Here is a 19,812-nt window from a genome sequence, read left to right as displayed (position 1 = left end):
CCCTTGTCCATCTTTGACAAGAAGCCATGTCTCATTTAAACCCACTCAAGTTTTCAATTCCTGTTCCTCTGTAGCTTCCCCCCCCCCCCCCCGACTCCAGCTTAGGCATGCAGGGGAGAGTGCAGGTGTAGGAGGTGCCAACGTTCCTCCCTCCAGTCCAGGGTATCTGTGGAGCCTTTGGACCCCAAGGAGACTGGAGGCTGTAGGTCCCAGACCTGGCTGTGATGATCTTGGACACAGTCCTCCACCGACCCTCTTGGAGGCAAGTGGAGAAGATGCAAGAGACTGGGAGCCCCAGAGACGCTCCCCAAGCTACCAGCCACACCTGTCACCTGTTCACAGCCCCTGCTAGTGCTTCCTCTTGCCAAGTGGAAGAGGCGAGAAGCACACTGAGGTGCAGCCTGGGGAGGGGTGTAGGAAGGTGGGGAGGAGACTCCCTTAGGGTTCATCCTGCACGGCTGTGGGGACAGTTTTGTGGGAAAGGATGCTCAGGTCTGAGCTAGAGAGTTTGAGAAGGCTGCTCCCTGGGGCTCTTACTCAGCTTCGGTGTCCCTAGGGCCCTGGGAAGTCTCCAAGGCCCGGGCCCCTGACTCTGGCCAGGGGAGTCAGGTCAGAAGCCTCTGCAGGGCACCCAATGGGAGGGCACCCAATGGGAGTCATAATCCCAACTCCACCAGGTGACCTTTCTGCAAGGACTTCCAGGAAACCAGTGTCCTCCTCAGCAACAACTCCCGCCCCCACCCCCTGCAACCAGAGGATGAGTCCGCCATTCCCAGGTCTGAGTTTATTTTGTCTCCGCGGCCACCTGGCTGCTCTGCTAGGTGCCCTGAGTGCGCAGCCAGTGGATCAGCTCGTGCACCTTCTTGTTGAGGATGCCCCCGTGCACGCCCCGCCGGCCCATGAGCACGAGAAGAGCGCGCGGCGTGTGGCCCACGCAGACCGCGCGCCCATCCAGCCCCTTGGTGCGCGCGTCCAGCACGCCGTCGCCCTCCGCCAGCAGGTGGTCTCTGATGACGCAGCAGCGGCGGCCCGCCACGCTCAGGCCGGCCTGCAGGAAGGTGCACCGGTCCTGCCCCGTGAGCACACCCACCTCCTGCGGCGAGATGGCGGCCAGCAGTCCCCCGGGCCGCGATGCCCACACACAGCGATTGTCCGAGTGGCCCACGATGGCTACGTCGTCGATGCGCTGGTCCTGCAGCACCGCACTGATGTAGGCTTTCCACTCGCCCATTCTGACTCAGCCCTGGTCCCTCGCCCTGCACTTCGGAGGGTTGCCGGGCTGCTCCCGCCTAAAATGCTGGGGGCACTGTGACGGATGCGAGGGCGGGGTTATGACGCTGAGGCTGGCGGTGGAGAATGGGGGCGGGGTTGGACCTGTCACCTGGTGAAGTTCACATATAGCCTGAAGGAGGAGATTGCATGAGGGTGGAAGTAATCCGTGAAAACCAATTTGGATGGCCCATCAAGCACAGTGCACATGGATTTAAAAACAAAAAGGTGCGCCCGCAGGCGTGCCTCAGTGCTCCAGCGTTGACCTATGAACCAGGAGGTCAGGGTTTGATTCCTGGTCAGGGCACATGCCCCGGTGGGATCAGTGATTCCCTCTCATCATTGATGTTTCTATCTTTCTCTCCCTCTCCCTCTCTGAAATCAATAAAAATATATTTTTTAAAGATGCCACATCAGCCCTGGCCGGTTTGGCTCAATGGATAGAGCTCAGTCTGCGGACTGAAAGGTCCCAGGTTCGATTCCAGTCAAGGACATGTACCTTGGTTGCAGGCACATCCCCAGTGGGGGGTGTGCAGGAGGCAGCTGATTGATGTTTCTGACTCTCGATCCCTCTCCCTTCCTCTCTGTAGAAAAAAAAAATCAACAAAATATATTTTAAAAAATATATTTTTTAATATATTAGAGTTAGAAACATCGATGAGAGAGAAACATCAATCAGCTGCCTCCTGCACACCCTCTACTGGGGATGTGCCCACAACCAAGGTACATGCCCTTGACCGGAATCGAACCTGGGACCCTTCAGTCCGCAGGCCGACGCTCTATCCACTGAGCCAAACCGGTTATGGCAAAATATATTTTTTTTAAATAAAAAGATGCCACATCTGGACAGTGGGGCCTCTCTGCCTGGTCCCCAGAACATGGTTCTCTAATGTCAGGCGCTCCAGAATCGCCTGGAAAGCTGTGGTGCAGACTGCTGGGCCCGACTCAGAGTTTCTGATTCAGTAGTATGGTGTGTACCCTGAAAGTGTGCATTTCTACAAATTCCCTGGCACCACCGCTGCTGCTGGTCTCAGGTTCACACTCGGAGACCCACTGCCCTAGCAGCGTTGGGGGGGAAGTGAGGGACTCCACTCTGGTCGCCAGCCCTAAGGCTCCACACCAGTTTTCAGGTTAAGCATTTCTAACCACGGTTCCCAACCCCGCCTGAACATGTCATCACCGGAGAACTTTTAAAACATACCACTGCCCATGCCCCATCCCTAGAGACATGGGATTTAATTGCTCTGAGGTGGATCTCGGGCATAGGTTCCGACGTGCAGTCGAGGTTGAGAATTTCTCTGGAAATTTAAAATATTAATGTTTCATACGAGGAATAATATGTGGAGCCACTCTGCACAGGGCTCAGTACACGTCAGCTGGACAAGAAAAAAATCTAAATCTCGCATAAGATCTCAATAGATCCTGTTCTCTAGGGGCAGTGGAGAAGCTGCGCTTACTGGCTTACTGTCTCGGCATTTCCCAGCGGGACCCCGGAAGAGCTGTGCCTCTCAAGCATTTCCAAAGCACTTTATTGAGTGTTTACTCCGTGCCTGGGGCCGGACTGACGGACTGACGGCGCTGGAACACATCCTTGCGGTCCAGGATCGGGCCCAGCCATCCTCCCATTCCAGAACCACCGAGGAGGAAAAGAGGAGTTCCTGGGCGGTCAGGAAGCCATGTGCTCACGGATCCAAGTCAGGTAGTTGGCCACATCGGTGTACACACCCGGCTTGTTACGGTCGCCACAGCCCGAGCCCCAGCTGATGATGCCTCGCAGGGTGAGCCGACGCCCTTCGTCCTCCTCACACACCAACGGACCCCCGGAGTCACCCTGGGTGGAGATACACGGCTCAGCGCCCTTGGCCTGGGGTCTGCACTGGACGGGGTGGGGGTAGGGCGCGAAGCGGCCAGAAGGCTCACCTGGCACGCGTCGGTGCCCCCCTCGGGAAAACCAGCGCAGAGCATGCCGGGGTAGAAGGCGTTGCCGTGCATATCAGGATCCGAGCAGTGCTCTTGAGGGATCAGCGGCACCTGCGCCTCCTGCAGAAAGCTGGCATATTCCTCCGCCCCTGGGAACCAACGAAGTGTTCACCCCACCATTCCCGACTCGGCTCCCCGCCTGCGCCAGGCTCTTCCAGATCCACTGCCTCTCTCGCAACAGGCCCAGGAGGGAGGCAGCTGCCGGTAACACCTTTCACGGACCAGAAAACAGTCCCGAGGGGAGCAGGATGCGAATGGGCGGATGGGCGGGTCAGAGCAGGCCTCCCCCTTCCCAGCCAGCATCTCAGAACCTCAACTACCCACCCTGTTCGAGCGCAGGCCCGTGTCCTAGTTAGCCGTGCAGCCCGGTGCCCAGTGGGACCCAAGAGGAAGTGTGATGCTCCCTGTACTCGGGAGTTTGGGGGCCCCCAACTGTGGATCCCAGGCCCGGGGAGGGGTGGCTGCAGAGACAGGGCCCTGCACGTCCTCACAGCCCAGCAGGTCAGCGCCTCCCATCCCTGGTGATACCAACGCTGCGGGCTTGTCTTGCCCACCCCTGTCTTGCCCACCCCGGTGCCAGAGGTCTCCCTCCCGCCCCCAGCGGTTCTGCCTACCCTCGAATTGGTGGCCCCAGCCGGCTACCTCGCAGAGCGCGGCCTCGGGCTGGGCGGGGCGAGCGGCGCCGCTCGGCAGGCAAACGGGCCCCACGGCAGGCGACGGGCGCGCGCAGCGGCCGTCCTGGCTCTCCTGCAGGCGCAGCAACGCTAACGGGGGGGGGGGGGGGGGGGGCGTGAGGCCCGCACGCCGGCCTGAGAGCCCTCCTCCCAATTCCCCGGTCCCCGGGGGCGCCCCCACGCACCCAGGTCGTGCTGGTAGGTGACGGGTGAGAAGTCCTCGTGCAGGTGGTAGGCGCGCACGGCCAGGACCTGGCACTGCGCACAGCTCTGGTTGTGGCGCTCCTGGCCCAGCACCACAATCAGCTCCTCCGGCGCCGGCCTGCGGGCAGGGTGGGCAGAGGATGCAGGTTCAGAGCCGGACACCGGCGGCCAGGAGGAGTCCCCTGCCCCTGAGCCCCTTCCTGGGTCTCAGCTTCCTCCGGGGGAACTGGGGGGGGGGGGGGGCATGGATTCGGGTGTCGCGCAGGCCTGAGCCTACGCCGGGCAGGCGGTACTGGCCGGTTCTGCAGGCAGTGAGCTGCGGTCAGCACCCAGCAAGGGGCGATGAGGCTGCCGGCGCAGAAACTGTGGCCCCAGTACAGCGCGGCGATGTAGGGGTGCGCGCCGGGCAGCGCCACTAGTCCCCCGACGACGCGTTTCCGGAAGAACAGCCCTTTCCGGAGCCTCTGTCCGCAGGTGGCCGGGCCGGCTCCGCCCTTGAGGGGCAGCTCCGGCATCTCCTCCCAGAGCACGGGGGGCAGCTCCGGCAACGCGCCCAAGGCTGTGGAGGAGCCCAGGTTGAGGACAGGGAAACCCACGAGTGGCTGTAACGTAGCTCGCCCCGTGCGCTCTCTGTTTGGTCTTCCTGCCCCTTCCCAGTTACCTGGGGTCTGGGTCGTGACCTGAGGCTCTGGCCATGCTGAACGCGAGGGTAGGGGGGGCTCCAGACGCATAAGGGGTCCCCGTGATGGAGACTGGGTCTGGGGCGCTGCTAGGGTTGGGGTTTGGCATCGTGCTAGGTCGCAATATTCCCAGCTCAGCCGGTTGCCGCTCCACACGAAACACCACGGCTGGGTGTCATTGTCTGGGTTCCTGTCACCACCGGAGAGGGCCCTATTAGAGCTTGGGGAGCCCCAAAGGGCCCTGGAGCCTGGAGGGGGACTCCCTGCCCTGCCCGACGCGGTACCGGCAGAAGGCATGGTGGCCCAGTCCCCTATTCAGTGCTTGCTCTGTAGTGAGGTTCTGGTAAGTGATCTCCGACGACCAAGACTGACACCGCGCGCCCGAGATCGTGGTCCCAGCAGCGCCTCGGTAGCCGAACCCAAGGCCCTCGTAGCAGTTGGCCTCTTTGTCTGGGGAGAGAGGAGGCTCCCTGCAGCCAGGGCTGGTGTGGTCCCCCTCCCCTCCCCGCCCCTCCCCCTCTCTCCCTGCCTCTCCCCGCTCAGCCCCTCCCCTCCTGTCTCAGTCTCTCCCCCTCCCCCTCTCTCCCCTCCCTCTCGGCGAGCCTCCCCATGTGGAGGCGGGCCTTCTGCCTCCAGCTGGACCGGACTCACCCACGTCGCAGAAGCGTCCCGCGTAGCCCTCGGGACAACTGCACAGACGGCGACCCTCCGCCTCGAGGCAGCGGCCGCCGTGGAGGCATGGGTTGTTGCTGCAGACTGAGAGGAGGAGGCCTTGAGCCACCTCTGGGCCCCAAGACCCCACAGAGAGCTCTCCCCCTTCCGGAGGCACACCACCCGACCTTCCGCCAGCTTTTCCTCCCTCCTCCCGACCAGCTCCGGACCATTCACTCACCCCGGCTGGCCAGGGGCTTGCAGTGGGCTTGGGGGCCTTGGCACTGGCACTCGGCCACGCCTGCCGGCTCAAGCCTATGCCATGTTTCATTCTCGTGGAAGAACTGGAGAAGCTGGGGCTCGAAGCACTTCTCTGGGGGACAAAGTGGTGCTCTGGTCTCAGACAGACTGGGGCCATGCCAGTCTCTGAGGGTCCTGGGACCTGTTCAGGCAGGGCTGCTCCTGCTCCCCAGGCCCCGCCCCCCCCCCCCCCCCCCCCCCAGCATCCCTTACCTCTCTGGCAGTGCTTCCCCGTGAAGTGTTCTGGACAGATGCAGCGAGGGCCGTCTGGCATGTTTACACAGGTGCCGCCCCGCTGGCAGGGGTTGTGTGTGCTGCAGTGGTCTGAGAGATGGGCACAGTGGGAGGAAGAGGAGAGCCTGAGTCAGACCATAGGAGCCAAGTCCATGCCTGAACCTACTTGTCTTGTCTTTTGGCCTTGTTTCCAGGCCTTCATTTACCCCCATGCAAAATGGGGCTACCCCCTCCCAGAACTTCTCCCGCTGGAGGGAGGGCCCAGAATCCCAGGTGTGTAGAGTCTGATGAGACTCAGAAAAGTAACGAGGGGGGAGGGGAGGGCCTGGGGCCACCCCAGAGGCTGTGTGTGGCACCTTGCACTTTCTGGGGCTTCAGGCAGTATCCCCATCGTTGGTCCTGGTCAAAGTTGGGGGTAGTGGCACACCTGGAGGAAGAGATAAAGCTCCCTGCTCTGCCCAGGCCCACCCTCCCTATCACAGCCCCTCTCTCCAAGCAGGTTTCCTTGGGTAGATGCAGGGCAGAGGCCATCTCCCCAGGCCCCTGCCCCAACCCCTTCTGGGTCATCTTACCAGGGCCGGAGGCCAATTCGGCCCCTGCGGGTGCACTGGTGATACAGCTGCCGGCGGTACTGGAAAGGGAAGTAGCAGGGCTCCCCAGTGACAGTGAGAACTGCGGAGAGAACACACGCTCTAATGACATTCCCTGTGCCAATCTCCCAGGCACCCTGCTCAGGGTCTAGTTGGAAAGAATAGACACCCAAAAAGATCACTGTGCTGCCAGTCCCTCTGGTATGACTCAGTTGAGCATAGACCCAGGAACCAGGAGGTCATGGTTAGATTCCTGGTCAGGGCACATGCCCGGATTACAGGCTCAATCCCCAGCAGAGAGCATGCAGGAGGCAGTCAACCAATGATTCTCTCCCATTATTGATGTTTCTATCTCTCTCCCCCTCTCCCTTCCTCTCTCTGAAACCTTTCACACACACACACACACACACACACACACACACACACACACACACACACACACAATCGCTATGCCTTCAATTTTCCTGCTTAAGAAGTTGGGTCCAAGCGTTAGACAGCTGGAGTGGTCTCAGGCTCCAGCACCTACTAGGTGTATGACCTTGTGCAAGTCTGCAGCTCCCCCCACCCTCCCGTGCACGCACACACGCGTTAGAAGAGTGCTTGCCACAAAGGAAGGGCTTTATCAATGCTTGTTGAATGTTGAAGTCACTTGACCACTCTGAGCCTCAGTTTCCTCATCTGTAAGATGGCAATAATAATAGTACAGTCAAAGCGTTTTAGTTTTGCAAGATGAAGAGTTCTGGAGACAGGTGGTGCTGATGGTTGCACAATATGAATGTACTTAATACCACTGAATTGTACACTTAAAAATGGTTAAGATAGTAAATTTTATGTTATGTGTATTTTACAACAATAAACAATTTAAATGATGATGTAGATATATTAGTACAGAAAGGTGTTCATAATTTGTTTATTTTTATTATTTTTAAAATATATCTTTATTGATTTCAGAGAGGAAGGGAAAGGGAGAGATATAAACATCAATGATGAGAGAGAATCATTGATTGTCATGCCCTCCACGGGGGATCTAGCCCACAACCCCGGGCATGTGTCCTGACCGAGAATCGAACCATGACCTCCTGGTTCATAGGTCAAAGCTCAACCACTGAACCACACTGGTCAGGCATTTTTATTATATTTTTAAATCCTTATCTGAGGACATGCTTAGAGAGAGAGAGAGAGAGAGAGAGAGAGAGAGAGAGAGAGAGAGATTGACATTGATGTGAGAGAGAAATATCAATCAGTTGCCTTCCATATGCTTCCCAACTGGGGATTAAACCTGCAACCCAGGTATGTGCCCTGGCCAGGAATCAAAAAGGCCACTTTTTGGTACATGGGATCACACTCAACCAACTGAGCCACTCCATCTGGGAGGGTGTTCTTATTTAAATGAAGAATGCCAAGTTACAAACAGCATGTTGGTATGGTTTTATCTTTGGACAAATACATTTATGCGTAAAAAAAAAATCTAGAAGGACATTCTCAAAATTTGCAAGAGTGGTTTTTGGAAGAGTGTGGCTTATGACGGACTTTTTTCTTTTGTATTTTTGTACTTTCTGAAGTTTTGACAATAAAAATATATTGCTATTATAATTTCTAAAAATAGTATAGCCAAGCCTCATCATTCACAGATTCTGTATTTGCAAATCTGCCTTCTTGCTAAAATTTATTTGTAAACCCCAAATCAGTTCTCAAGGGGCTTTCACAGTCATGCACAGACATGCACAGAGTGGTGAAAATTTGAATTATTGGAAGCCAGAAGTGCACGTTCCCACATGAGTTCAACCCAGGTGTGACACTGCTTCTTGCTTCAACTCTCCTGTTGTAAGCAAGTGTCCTTTTCATAGTTGATTTAGTGCCACATTTTTCACGTTTTGTGCTTTTGTTGTTGACCATGGCCCCCATAGTGCTGAAGTGCTGCGTTCCAGTGTGCACGTGGGCTGTGCTGTGTCTCATGGAGAACACAGGTATCTTAGATAAGTTTCATCCAGGCATGAGTTGCTGCCTTTGGCTGTGGGTTCAATGTTAATGAATCAACAATACACATTAAGCCAGGCGTCTTTAAACAGAATCCCACATAAAACAAGGTTTATATATTGGCAGTTGATGAAAACTTTGTGACCAGAGGCACACAGGAACCCAACTCTATATTTCCTCTAGGAGCAATGGTTCAGTATTTGTGAATTCAGTATTCACGCTGACTAACAAAACAAAACAAGAATTGACTGTATCTGTTTTAGGGGAACACCGTGAAGTTTAAATGAGCTAGTGCCTGTAAAACACTTAGCACAGCCTGGCATATAGTACCTGCTCAATAAGCATTCGCTGTTATTTTGTTGTTAAAGGCGCAGTGGCACTTGCTGAAAACCAAACCAGTGACAGGACAGTAAAAGAAGAGAGAAGGGTCTGAAATGGACTCTTAAGAGGCAAATGGGATGAACAGAGAGGAGGAGCATCCTAAGTAGGTGATGCGGCAAGGGCAGATCACCTAGTTGGACTGGGCAAGTTTGGGTGGCTGTGGAGTGATGAGGAAAGGAGGCTGAGGCACACAGGGTTGTATGAGCTAGTCCTCAGTGCCACGCCAAGGGGCTAGGCCTGACCCCACACGCCAGGCTCACCAGGGCAGGGGCCATCAGTTCACAACTCCAGGTGAATATGTAGTGCCTGAAAGAATGAAGGCAATGGGAAGCTCTGGTTGGGTTTGAGGAGGCGGGAGATGGCAGACATCCCCACCTAAAAGAGAGCTTAATTAGAAAAGCTAGTATATTTTAAGCATTGACCATGCACCTGACAGTGAGCTGAGTACTTTCCCATGGATTTATGACTCGTTTCTCCTTCCCAAGACCCTTAAGGTGTTTACTATAACCAGCCTGGTTTTACAGGTGGGGAAACTGAAGTTTGGAGAGGTCGAGTCACTTGCTCAGGGGCATTTGGGCTCCAGACGCCTGCTCTTGATCCTTCCTCGCCTATCAAGGCCTCTGGCCTCTGTGTGGCATGGCTGATGCCTGTGAGATGTATCGAGGAAAGGAAAAGAATGGGGGAGCATGGGGAAACAGAAAACTAGCAGGTGCTGGACTGGGCACTCAGAAACAGCCCTACACTCAAGGAGCAGACAGCTACTAGCAATCTGGGTCCCTAGAGCCCATCAGCATAGACTTGGCACACAGCAGGCACTCCGGTCTGAATGCCAGCCAGGTGACTCTGGGGACAAGAGTAACAGTTGTGCCCAGGATCCTGCCCCTGGTTCCAAGGGCCTGAGACAGACCCAATCACACTCATTCCCACCCAAGGGTCTTTTCGGAGGCAGACCCAGGCTACTTACCCACTGTGTGTCCATCTTCTACCGGCTTAGGCACCTTGAGGTCTTTCCAACGTGGGGTCTACAGGAGGAGAGAAGAGGACAGGGAATTTGCCCTGGAAGTCATAGCCTGTCCTTGATCCCATGCTAGTCCCCAGCTTCTTCTCACAGCCCAGAGAAACAGAGCTTTCCTCACAAGACCCAGGCCCCTTCTCCTCCTCCCTCCTCAGGGACCCTCTCCTCCAGAAATGCAGGTCACCCCCTCGTATCCACAGGCTCTGGTGTCTCTCTCCTCCTCCTGGGCCTTCTGAGCTGACCTCACCTTTCCACACAGGCCTTCAGTCACCTCGACCAAGAGGTCACAGGCAGAGGCCAAGCTTGTGACAGGGACCCCCAGGGCCACCCCGCACAATCCTCCTGGTTCCCACAGCCCTCACCATAAGCGCTGGTTCCAGGATCACCACCAGGGACCCCAGGAGCAGCAGAGCCCTCATGGCGTCTGTCCGTCTGTCCACCTGCCTACGCAGGAGTCCAGATCAATAGAGTTGGCCAAAGGTCTCTGAGGCCTGGGAAGTGGAGATACATTGAGCTGCCTGGTGGGGCACAGGCTGTGGAAAGCCAAAGGCAGGAAGTTGGCAGTTGGGGGGCTGGGGTAGAACAACGAAGACCTGGGTTCCTTCTCTCTTTCCCAGATAGTGGGACTGGAAGCAGGAAGAGAGACTTCTTGTGTTCTGGGGATGAAGAGGTTAAGGAGGCCCGAGACAAGCTCCCTACTATCGGGATTGCACGGTCCATTGGGAAGTGTATTCATCTTCTATTGCTGCCTAAATGGAACCATAAACTTCACAACTTAAAACAATAGCCATCTATTAGTTCACAAATTTGTAGGTTGACAGTCCAGCACGATGCAACTAGTTTTTCTGCTCAGGGTCTCACAAAAGTGACACCAAGGCTGAGTTCTCTGGAGGCTCTGGGGGAAAACCCACCCCCACGCTATTCACACTGTTGGCAGAATTCAGTTCCTTGCATTTGTAGGACTGAGGTCACTGTTTCTTTGCAGGCTGTAAACCAGGGCCCACCTTAGCTCCTAGAAGCTGCCTGAAATTCTGACCACACGGCCCCCTCCCACTTCCTAAGCCAGCAGCAAAGTCTCCCTGGTGTTGACTTTCGTGAGTTGAATCTCCTTTCCCAGGAAGAATGCTGTTCCTCCTAAGGGCTCACCTGGTTAGTATAATATCCCTATCTTAAAGTCAACTGATTTGGGACCTTAGTTACATTTGCAGCATTCTTCCACAGAAGCATCTAGATTAGGGTTTGATTGAATAACTGGGAGAAAGTAAGCATATACCTTGGGGGCCATCTTAGAATTCTACCAACCACAGAAATTGAAGCAATTGAGCACAAAGGAGGGAGATGGGTGGACATATGTTGTTTTTCCTGCCCTGGCACCCTGATTTATTTTATTTTATTTTGGGGGAACCACTCCTCCTTTATTCTCTCATGGGTCTCTAGTGCTGCCAACTCTACCCTCCATTCTAGGGCTGGGGGTGTGGCCTCGGTCTGACCAATAAGAACAGGGTACCTGTGGACCTCAGTGATTGGTTCAGGGAGCAGCATAGACACAAGTTAGTCCCTCCCGTCAGAGTCAATCTTGGGACTTTCTCACCAAAACTTTTGGGAAAGGGGCACTTTCTTCCCACTAGAGTCCCTAAGAATGGGAGCCTGGAGATGTTGATGGCCATCTTTGTCTCTGTTTGGGGAAGGCCTGCCTGAGAATGAAGCCTACACATAGTTGAAAAGCAGAGCAAACCGAGAAGGAATGAACAGGTGCAATGTGGGAGGCGTCTCCAAGATGGTCCCCAGTGATCACCTCCTGAAATCCATGCCCTTGTGCATAATCTTTTCCCACAGTGAGTCAGAGCTGTTCTGTGGGTCCAGTAGAATATGGCAGAAGTGATGGTGTTTGACTTCCAAGCCCAGGTCATAAAAGGCATTGCAGTTTCTGCCATGGTCTCTTGGATCATTCACTCTACGGGAAGCCAGCTGCCCGCTTGGAGGACACTCAAGCGGCCCTAGGGAGAGGCATGTGTGGGGAGAAAGTACCAATTTGACCGCCTTGTGAAGGGGCTATGCTGTAAGTGGATACTGCAGCCCCAGTCAACCTCTCGCCTGCAGCCTCATGAGTGACCTCAAGCCAGAACCATCCAGTTAAGCTGCAGCTAAAATTTACATTTGTTAAGGTATAATTAACATCCCTCATAAAAAGAAGGTGCACTCTCCACCATAAAAACCCTTAGCTTTTCTTCCCCCAAAGAAAAGATGCCCAGGCTCAAAAATAATTCCTTCTTGCCCTAGCTGGTTTGGCTTAGTGGATGGAGCGTCAGCCTATCCACTGAAGGGTCCCAGGTTCGACTCCAGTCAAGGGTACATGCCTGGGTTGTGGGCTTGGTCCCCAGTAGGGGGCATGCAAGAGGCAGCCATTCAATGATTCTCTCTCATCATCGATGTTTCTATCTCCCTCTCCCTTCTTCTCTGAATTCAATTTTTAAAAAATATTTTTTAAAGGAGCTTAGTACCTATGTTTAAAAATCTTTTTCTTTTCTTTCACTGATAGCTCCCTTGCCCCAGCCTCCTTCCTATAAAATTCTTCTATGTTGTACAACCCCATTGGAACATACTTCTAGTTGCTAGATGGGATGCTGCTCAATTCATAAATTGCTTAATAAAGCTAATTAGATCTTCGAGTTAATTCTATCAAATTTTGTTTTTTGTTTTTAAAAAATAGACCTAAACTTGACCAGTGGGTGCTGCTGTCTCCAAGGACTCTGAATCCTGAGGAGGCCACATGGGATGATGAGAAGAGTTGCGTGTCTAGCACTGTACTGCCTGTGCCCTGACCAGATTGTCCCTGCTACAAGGCCTGTCAGGATGCCTTTGAAAAACCAGCTTAGGAAGCAGTGAGGAAATTCACATTCCTCATTTCACATCACACGAGATCTGAGGAGAGAGGCCCTAGGAACACTGCTTTCAGTGGCTTCACAGTGTCATTTAGAACCCAAGATCTATCTTTCCTTCTTTCTTCCTTCCTTCCTGCCTTCTTTCCTTCTTTCCTTCCTTCCTTCTTTTTTTTGTTAATCCTCACCCAAGGATTTTTTCCCCATTGATTTTTAGAAAGAGTAGAAGGAAGTGGGGGAGGGGAGGAGGAAAACATTGATGTGAGAGAGACACATCGATTGGTTGCCTCCCTCACATGCCCTGACCTGGGCTGGGGATTGAACCTGCAGCCCAGGTACAAGCCCTTGACCCAGAATCGAATCCTCGACCTTTTCAGTGCCTGGGCGGATGCTCTAACCACTGAGCAACAACAGCCAGGGCTCTTCTTTTTTTCTTTTCTATGGCGGTTTGTGTACAGAAACCATGTAAACTCCAGTAAGAAGAAACTTCCCTTCCAGTAAATCCTGAGAAAATGAGGAAAACTTCCTCACAAAAATTCCAAGCAGGCCTCCCCTCATGGCTCATTGGCCAGAACTGGGCCACCTGACACCCCTAAATCAATCTCTGGTAAGGGTAGGAGGTCTTCATAATTGGCTTAGACCAGGGGTTTCCACCTTTTTCATCTCATGGTGCACATAAACGAATCACTAATGTTCTCTGGCACACCAAAAAATAAATTTGTTGCCAATGTGACAAAAAAAAAAAGGTATAATTTAATTCATTCACACCAGATAGCTATTGCTGTGCTGGCTGTTGACTTTTTTTTTTGTTTGTTTGTTTTTTTTGTACAATCTAGGGAAGAGGTCAGTGCCCTGTAAACAGTCAGGTATTGCATGCTTTACAAATTCTTGCAGCACACAGGTTGCAAATCGCTGACTTTGGTTAAACATGACTATGTCATGAAGCCTCCACAAAAACCCCAAAGGACAGCTCACTGGCCCTTTTTAGAAGAGCTGCCATGTGGTGGAACCACGCTCCATGCAGACAGACACTCCCTGTTCCGGACTTCAGCCTCCGTCTCCCTTCACCTGGCTGGTGACTTGTGCCCTCTGATACCCTTTGTAATGAATTGGTAATCTAGTGAGTAAGGGAGTTTCCTGAGTCCTGTGAGCCATTCTAGCAAATGAGTCAAACCTAAGGAGAGGAACCTCTGATTTATTTATAGCCCGTTCGTTGGTCGGAAGCACAGATAATAGTCTGGACCGTGACTGGCATTGAAGCGGAGGGCAGTCCTTCGGGCTGAGCCCTTCACCTGTGGACTCTGGTGTCTGGTAACTGCTTGGTGTGGGGAAGCCTCCCTGCACACACATTGGAATCGAGTCCAGGGGCCCTGTGAGCCGCTCAGTGTTCCTTCCCCTCCCCCCCAACGTGGATACAACAAAAGACCGTCCCATCCTCAGCTGGGGGGGGGGGGGGGAAGGGGCACGTGACCCAGGCCTAGCCAATCAGAACACTGCCTCTGTCCTCGGAGATAGGTTCCAAATGAACACCTGGCTCAAAGCAAACCACTGAGAGGCAAGCCCTGGGTTTTTGCTGGAATCAAGATAGAGGCTTTCTCTTTTCGTAGAAGTTGCCACATTGGTGAGAAGTGAGCTTGGCGCTGCTGGCAGCCATTTTTCACACCTCGGAGGGAAACCTGGCGGACAGTACAGGTAACACGGGTTAAGGATTAAAGAAAACAGACAAGAGAATACAGCTGGGGCTCGGTGGGACGCTGCTTCTATGATGGAGAGACAGCGCCGCGGCCTGCAAGCGCAGCTTTATTTTATAGTCAGAGCACACAAAGCAAAACAAGGGTAGTGGTCAACATGTTTGCAATGTTCTTGTGAGTTTCACCTTATTTTGGCAGCACTTGCTGCACCTCCCACAGCCCATTAACTATCTAGGAAGGAGCAAGGGAGGACTATAAGGTCAAGCTTAATTATGCCAAGAGGGCTCTTCCCTCCAAGCTGGGACTTGTTTGTGGCCCTGCCACAGGTCAGTCTGAGGCTTAACCCTCTAGCCACTCCCTACAGTTGTACACCAAATATTACCAATAATATTCTCCTTCCAGACATAGAGTTGTTATTCCAGAAAACTATTTCTGTGTGAACACAAAGCAAAACAAACAAACAAACAAACAAAACCACTCCCAACTTAGCGGCATAAAATTACTATTTTATTATGCTCATGGGTTTTGCAGGTCCAGAATTAGGCAAGACACAGCAGGGATGGCTTCGTGTCTCTGCTACAAACATCAGGGACCTCTGCTGGGGAAACTGGAATGGCTGGGGCTGATTCCAACGGCCAGGAGCTGGAATTGCCTGGAGGCTCCCTCACTCATACCTGCGGTGCTGTGGTGGGACTGCCCTGGGAGCAGAGCCCGGACACATGGCCTTCCCGTTCCCTTGGGGCTTCTCGCAGAATTGCCGCGGATTCTGAGGGAACCTCCCGGGGGAAGCTTTGGGAGAGTGAGCATTGTCGGAGAACCAGGCTGCATGGCCTTTTCTGGCCTGGCTTCAGCCCTTATGGGCATCAGTAATGTTAGATTCTACTGATGACAGAATCACTAGGGACAGGGAAATTAGACCCCAGCTCTTTTTCTTTTTTTTAATACATTTTATTGACTTTCTTACAGAGAGGAAGAGAGAGGGATAGAGAGTTAGAAACATCGATGAGAGAGACACATCGATCAGCTGCTTCCTGCACACCCACTACTGGGGATGTGCCTGCAACCAAGATACATGCCCTTGACCAGAATCAAACCTGGGACCTTTCAGTCCGCAGGCCAACACTCTACCCAGTGAGCCAAACCGGTTAGGGCTAGAGGCCACCTCTTGATGTGGGGATGGCAAGGGCACATTGCAGAAGTGCCTGTGGGAGGGGAGTTTATTGCTACGCCCAACTTTGGAAAATACAATCTCCCCCTGTGGTGTTGTACCGCACACCCCTTTCAAGTCAGTTGTGGCCATGTGATTTGCCTTGACTAATGCAATGTGAGCAGAAGGGACTTGCTTCACTTCCAGCTGCAAGCTTTCAGGGCTACACGGAATTCACATTTCCTTTCACCAGCTGCTACTGTGGAAGCACAAATTGAGATGGAGCCCCTGTCACCATCAGTCCCTGAGTGACGACTCTGAGTGGATCCTGCCCACTTCCCAACAACCTGCATCAGACATGTGGTGAGCCTGAGAGATAAATTTGTTTTAAGTCTAATGTCGCTGAGATTTAGAGATTGTTTGTTACTGCAGCATAACCCAGCCTATCCTGATCTTTAAAAAAAAAAAATGGTAGCAAACCTTATACACTGCTCTGCGCTTTCCTTTTTTATTTAACAATGTATCTTGGAGATTGTTTATATCAGAGCAGGAAGAGCACCTGCACTTTTTTGTAACAGCTACATAGTATTCCTGTACCAGAAAGGACCAAATTTTACCTCATCAGTCCCTGTTAAGGATAATTAGTACAGGACAGTCTTGGCTGAGAGTTGCCCCAGTTTCCTGCTTCAACAGTGCTTGGGTAGACCCAGCACTCAGCTCCCATCCGCATGGGCTGCATAGATCAGGCCCGCCTTCATTCCTCGTTGCACCCTCAGATGCCCCAAGGCCCCCGCCACTCACCCAGAAAATTGTGTCTCCCTCTCAGTTACGCCAGAACTACCACCGGGACGTGGAGGCCGCCATCAACCACCAAATCTATGCCTTCTACATCTACCTATCTGTGACTTACTACTTTGACCGTGATGATGTGGCTTTAAAGAACTTGGCCAAATATGTTCTTCAACAATCTCATGAGAAGAAGGAACATGCTGAGAAACTGATGACGCTGCAGAACCAACGAGGTGGCGGAATCTCCCTTCAGGATATCAAGAAACCAGACTATGATAACCGGGAGAATCAGATGAATGCAATGGAGTGTGCGTCACACTTGGGAAAAAGTGTGACTCAGTCACTACTGGAATTGCACAAACTGGCCACTGACAAAAATGACCCCCATTTGTGTGACTTCATTGAGACTCATTACCTGAATGAGCAGGCGAAACCCACCAAAGAATTGGGTGGCCATGTAACCAGCTTGTACAGGGTGGGGGCTCCTGAATCCGGAAGGACAGAGTATCTCTTTGACAAGTACACCGTGGGAGACCGCGATGAGAGCTGAGCCTTAGGCTCTTCCCATAGCCATGGGTGACATCCCTGGTCACAAAAGCAGGACATGAACATGGGGTCACCTTTACCTTTTCTATAAGTTGTACCAAATCATCTACTTATGTTCTTTCCCTTGTATCATTCCTTCAAATAAAGTAATTAGTACCCAAGGATAATTAGCATAGTTCATCATTTTGGACAATGCTGCAAGGAATAACCTTGAAAATTCATTTCTTATTTTGCTTGCGTGCAATTATGTTTGTAGAATAAATTCCTAGAAATGCATATCTCAGATGGTGGGTGGCAACTTCCCCTTTTAAAGAAGTCACTTTTTTATAATGTATTTTATTTTATTATTTTTATTGATTTCAGAGAGGGGAAGGGAGAAGGAGAGAGAGAAATTGAAACATCAAGGGCATGTGCCCTTGACCGGAATCAAACCCAGGACCCTTCAGTCCGCAGGCCGACGCTCTATCCATTGAGCCAAACCAGATAGGGCTAGAGAAATCACTTAGGCTGTTGGTAGACAATGGGTTGAAGAGCAAGAACCTGAGAGTTATGCATAACACTGTCCCCTCTTCACCCTTTATCAACCACCAAGTCCTGCTCACACCAGCTCCATGATTGCTCTGAATCTGGCCACTTGTTTGTGACACCTCCTGCTCACTGCCCCGACACAGAGCACCCTCATTCCTCTTTCTAATGGTTTATCCTAAAAGGCCTTGTGCTCTGGTCAGTGTGCTCAGTGGTTAGAGTTTCGGCCGGTGCATCGAAGGGTTCAATCCCTGGTCAAGAGCACATACCTGTGTTGCAGGTTCAATCCCCAGCCCTGGTCTGGGCATGTGTGGGAGGCAGTCAAACAATGTGTCTCTCTCACATCCATGTTTTCCTCTCTCTCTATCTCTCCCCCACACCCCGCTTCCCTCTTTTCCACTCCCCTTGGCGGCCTGCCCTTCCCTTTCCATGCGCCAGCTATGAGGAACCTTAGAGATTCTGCCTCGCCTTTGATTTCCATAGTGGAATGCAGGGCCCGTCTTTCCATTTCATAGGTTTCCTCCTAAAGAGGAGGGGTGTTCGGATGCTGGGCACCAAAACAACAGGTGCTCACAAGGCAGCTGGGCCCCTCTCTCCTGACCCTTGATCCCCACTCCTAGCGGGTCCTCCACAGTGTGGCCCAGAGTGAGCAAGTCTGATCACACTTACCTCTGGCTTAAAACACTCTTGACCGCTCCTGCTACCCTCAAATGAAGTACAAACTCTACGAGGCTTCCAAAGACCTCTGTGATCCAGGCCCCTCCAAAGCCTGGACTCATTTCTTGGCCCCCAGGCCCAATACAATGTGCAGGTGAAACTCTACCCCAGTGCTCTGCCCTCAGGGCCCAAATGCATGAGCCCTTACTGTCTACCTCCACAGAACATTGAATGTGTGCTGGCCCTTGGTCCAGACGGCTCTTTCCCTCCCCACTCCAGTTACCAGTTACCTCTGAAACCTGCACATTCTCACTCAACTCTCAGGTCCCACTTGGACACAACAGCCTTCACTGGATGAGGTACCTGCCCTTTGTCCTCTTCCAGGGCACTTACCTAGACTTCCAGATGTGTCCTAGGTCCATGTACCTTTCTCCGTATCGGCAATTTTCAACCAGCGGCACCGTGCCACAAGGATGTTTGAAACATGAAGTACCTATTTAGTCGGGGGCACTGACCTCTTTTCCCTTAGATTGACAACAGCCAATGCAACAATAGCCATTGGTGTGAATGAATAAAAATGATACCTATTTTTTGTCATATTGGCAAAAAAATGTAATTTTTGGTGTGCCACAGAGTTTCAGTAATTAGTTTATGTGTGCCACGAGATGAAAAAGTTTGAACATCGCTGCTACATATCCACTGCCCTCCTCTTGGTCCAAGCTGCCATCCTCTCTCTACCGGAATTCTGTAGCCTCCCAACTGCTCTCTCTCTGCTTCCACTCTTGCCTCCTTAATGTCCACTAGCTACAGTGATCTTTTAAAATATAAATTGTCCTTTCAAAGGCTTCACATTTCACGTGAGAAAAACAGATGCCTGGCCATGTTCCTTCATCTCATGTCAGACCCCTGGGCCCTGAAACGACACAGGCCCTCCTCTTCCCTGAACACATCAAACTGGCCCTAGGCTCAGAACCCTTGCACTGCTCGTTACCTCTGCTTGGAACTCTGTTGCCCCAGATCTTTGTGTGATTGGATCTGCTCAAATGTCATATACCCTGAGACCATTTCCCTTCACTCACTCTTCTTTGTCTTGTCCTAAAAAATAAAACAACCAGTAATTTTACCAACAAAGAGGGTTTATTCGGGAATAGCAGAGACTTGCAATTCAAGACAAGCATGCTACAGCAAAACCATAGGCAAGTTCAAAAAGTAAAGGAGAGGAACATTATTTCATAGAGAAAAAGAAGGAAATTGAGAGAAGTAGTTGTAAAAAAAAGTCCACGCCGGCCGGCATGGCTCAGTGGTTGAGCCTCGACCTCTGAACCAGAAGGTCATGGTTTGATTCCCCATCAGCGCACATGCCTGGGGTTGTGGGCTCGATCCCCAGTGTGGGGCATGGAGGAGGCAGCCGATCAATGATTCTCTCTCACCGTGGATGTTTCTGTTTCTCCCTCTCCCTTCCTCTCTGAAATCAATAAAAATTTAAGAAAAGAAAAAAAGGAGCATTTTCTTAAAAATAAATAAAGTCCACTTTCTTTTAAAGAGAGAAAAGGGAGAGTTCAGGGTGAGCAAGGACATCTTCCTGCTGGGGCAGTAAAGTAGTATCCACTGGCAAGTGTGTCT

General features: G+C 52.3%; 3 protein-coding genes across 5 annotated transcripts; 1 reads left to right on the top strand and 2 right to left on the bottom strand.

The window, feature by feature from the left end:
- Positions 1 to 769: 769 nt before the first annotated feature.
- On the bottom strand, positions 770 to 1,574 carry PFN3 (profilin 3). Its single transcript, XM_059695328.1, has one exon. It carries the CDS (start codon positions 1,229 to 1,231, stop codon positions 818 to 820), a length of 414 nt encoding a protein of 137 aa, XP_059551311.1. The 5' UTR covers positions 1,232 to 1,574; the 3' UTR covers positions 770 to 817.
- A 1,206-nt stretch (positions 1,575 to 2,780) lies between these two features.
- Positions 2,781 to 10,460, bottom strand: F12 (coagulation factor XII). 3 transcript variants are annotated; one of them, XM_059698182.1, is made up of 14 exons: positions 10,318 to 10,459; positions 9,905 to 9,962; positions 6,565 to 6,664; positions 6,349 to 6,419; positions 5,972 to 6,082; positions 5,700 to 5,831; positions 5,459 to 5,563; positions 5,092 to 5,257; positions 4,789 to 4,997; positions 4,425 to 4,686; positions 4,109 to 4,245; positions 3,864 to 4,013; positions 3,190 to 3,338; positions 2,781 to 3,100 (listed from the first exon to the last, which is right to left on the bottom strand). In XM_059698182.1, the coding sequence occupies exons 1-14, from the start codon at positions 10,372 to 10,374 to the stop codon at positions 2,936 to 2,938; spliced, it is 1,872 nt and encodes a 623-aa protein (XP_059554165.1). In that variant the 5' UTR covers positions 10,375 to 10,459; the 3' UTR covers positions 2,781 to 2,935. The 3 variants fall into 3 exon arrangements, 2 of the variants coding, with proteins under 2 accessions (XP_059554165.1, XP_059554163.1); XR_009453057.1 differs by having other exon boundaries at positions 2,966 to 3,100; positions 3,892 to 4,013; positions 10,318 to 10,460; XM_059698180.1 differs by having other exon boundaries at positions 4,425 to 4,997.
- Positions 10,461 to 12,009: 1,549 nt separating this feature from the next.
- LOC132236144 (ferritin heavy chain-like) lies at positions 12,010 to 17,153 on the top strand. The gene is made up of 2 exons (XM_059699530.1): positions 12,010 to 12,014; positions 16,273 to 17,153. Exons 1-2 carry the CDS (start codon positions 12,010 to 12,012, stop codon positions 17,009 to 17,011), a joined length of 744 nt encoding a protein of 247 aa, XP_059555513.1. The 3' UTR covers positions 17,012 to 17,153.
- Positions 17,154 to 19,812: the final 2,659 nt, after the last annotated feature.

Source organism: Myotis daubentonii, chromosome 5 (genome assembly GCF_963259705.1).
Source record: "Myotis daubentonii chromosome 5, mMyoDau2.1, whole genome shotgun sequence".
Lineage (NCBI taxonomy): Eukaryota > Metazoa > Chordata > Mammalia > Chiroptera > Vespertilionidae > Myotis > Myotis daubentonii.
This window is presented reverse-complemented; position numbering and strand designations above follow the sequence as displayed.

Bases quoted from the DNA above. Each gene is read 5' to 3' on its own strand.
- PFN3 (XM_059695328.1), bottom strand. From the start codon at position 1,231: ATGGGCGAGTGGAAAGCCTACATCAGTGCGGTGCTGCAGGACCAGCGC.
- F12 (XM_059698180.1), bottom strand. From the start codon at position 10,374: ATGAGGGCTCTGCTGCTCCTGGGGTCCCTGGTGGTGATCCTGGAACCA. The intron at 6,420-6,564 runs GTAAGATGACCC...CTCTTCCTCCAG, and splicing joins CGAATTGGCCTCCGGCCCTG to GTGTGCCACTACCCCCAACT. The intron at 4,246-4,424 runs GCCAGTACCGCC...CCCTGCCCGCAG, and splicing joins GCTCACTGCCTGCAGAACCG to GCCGGCGCCGGAGGAGCTGA.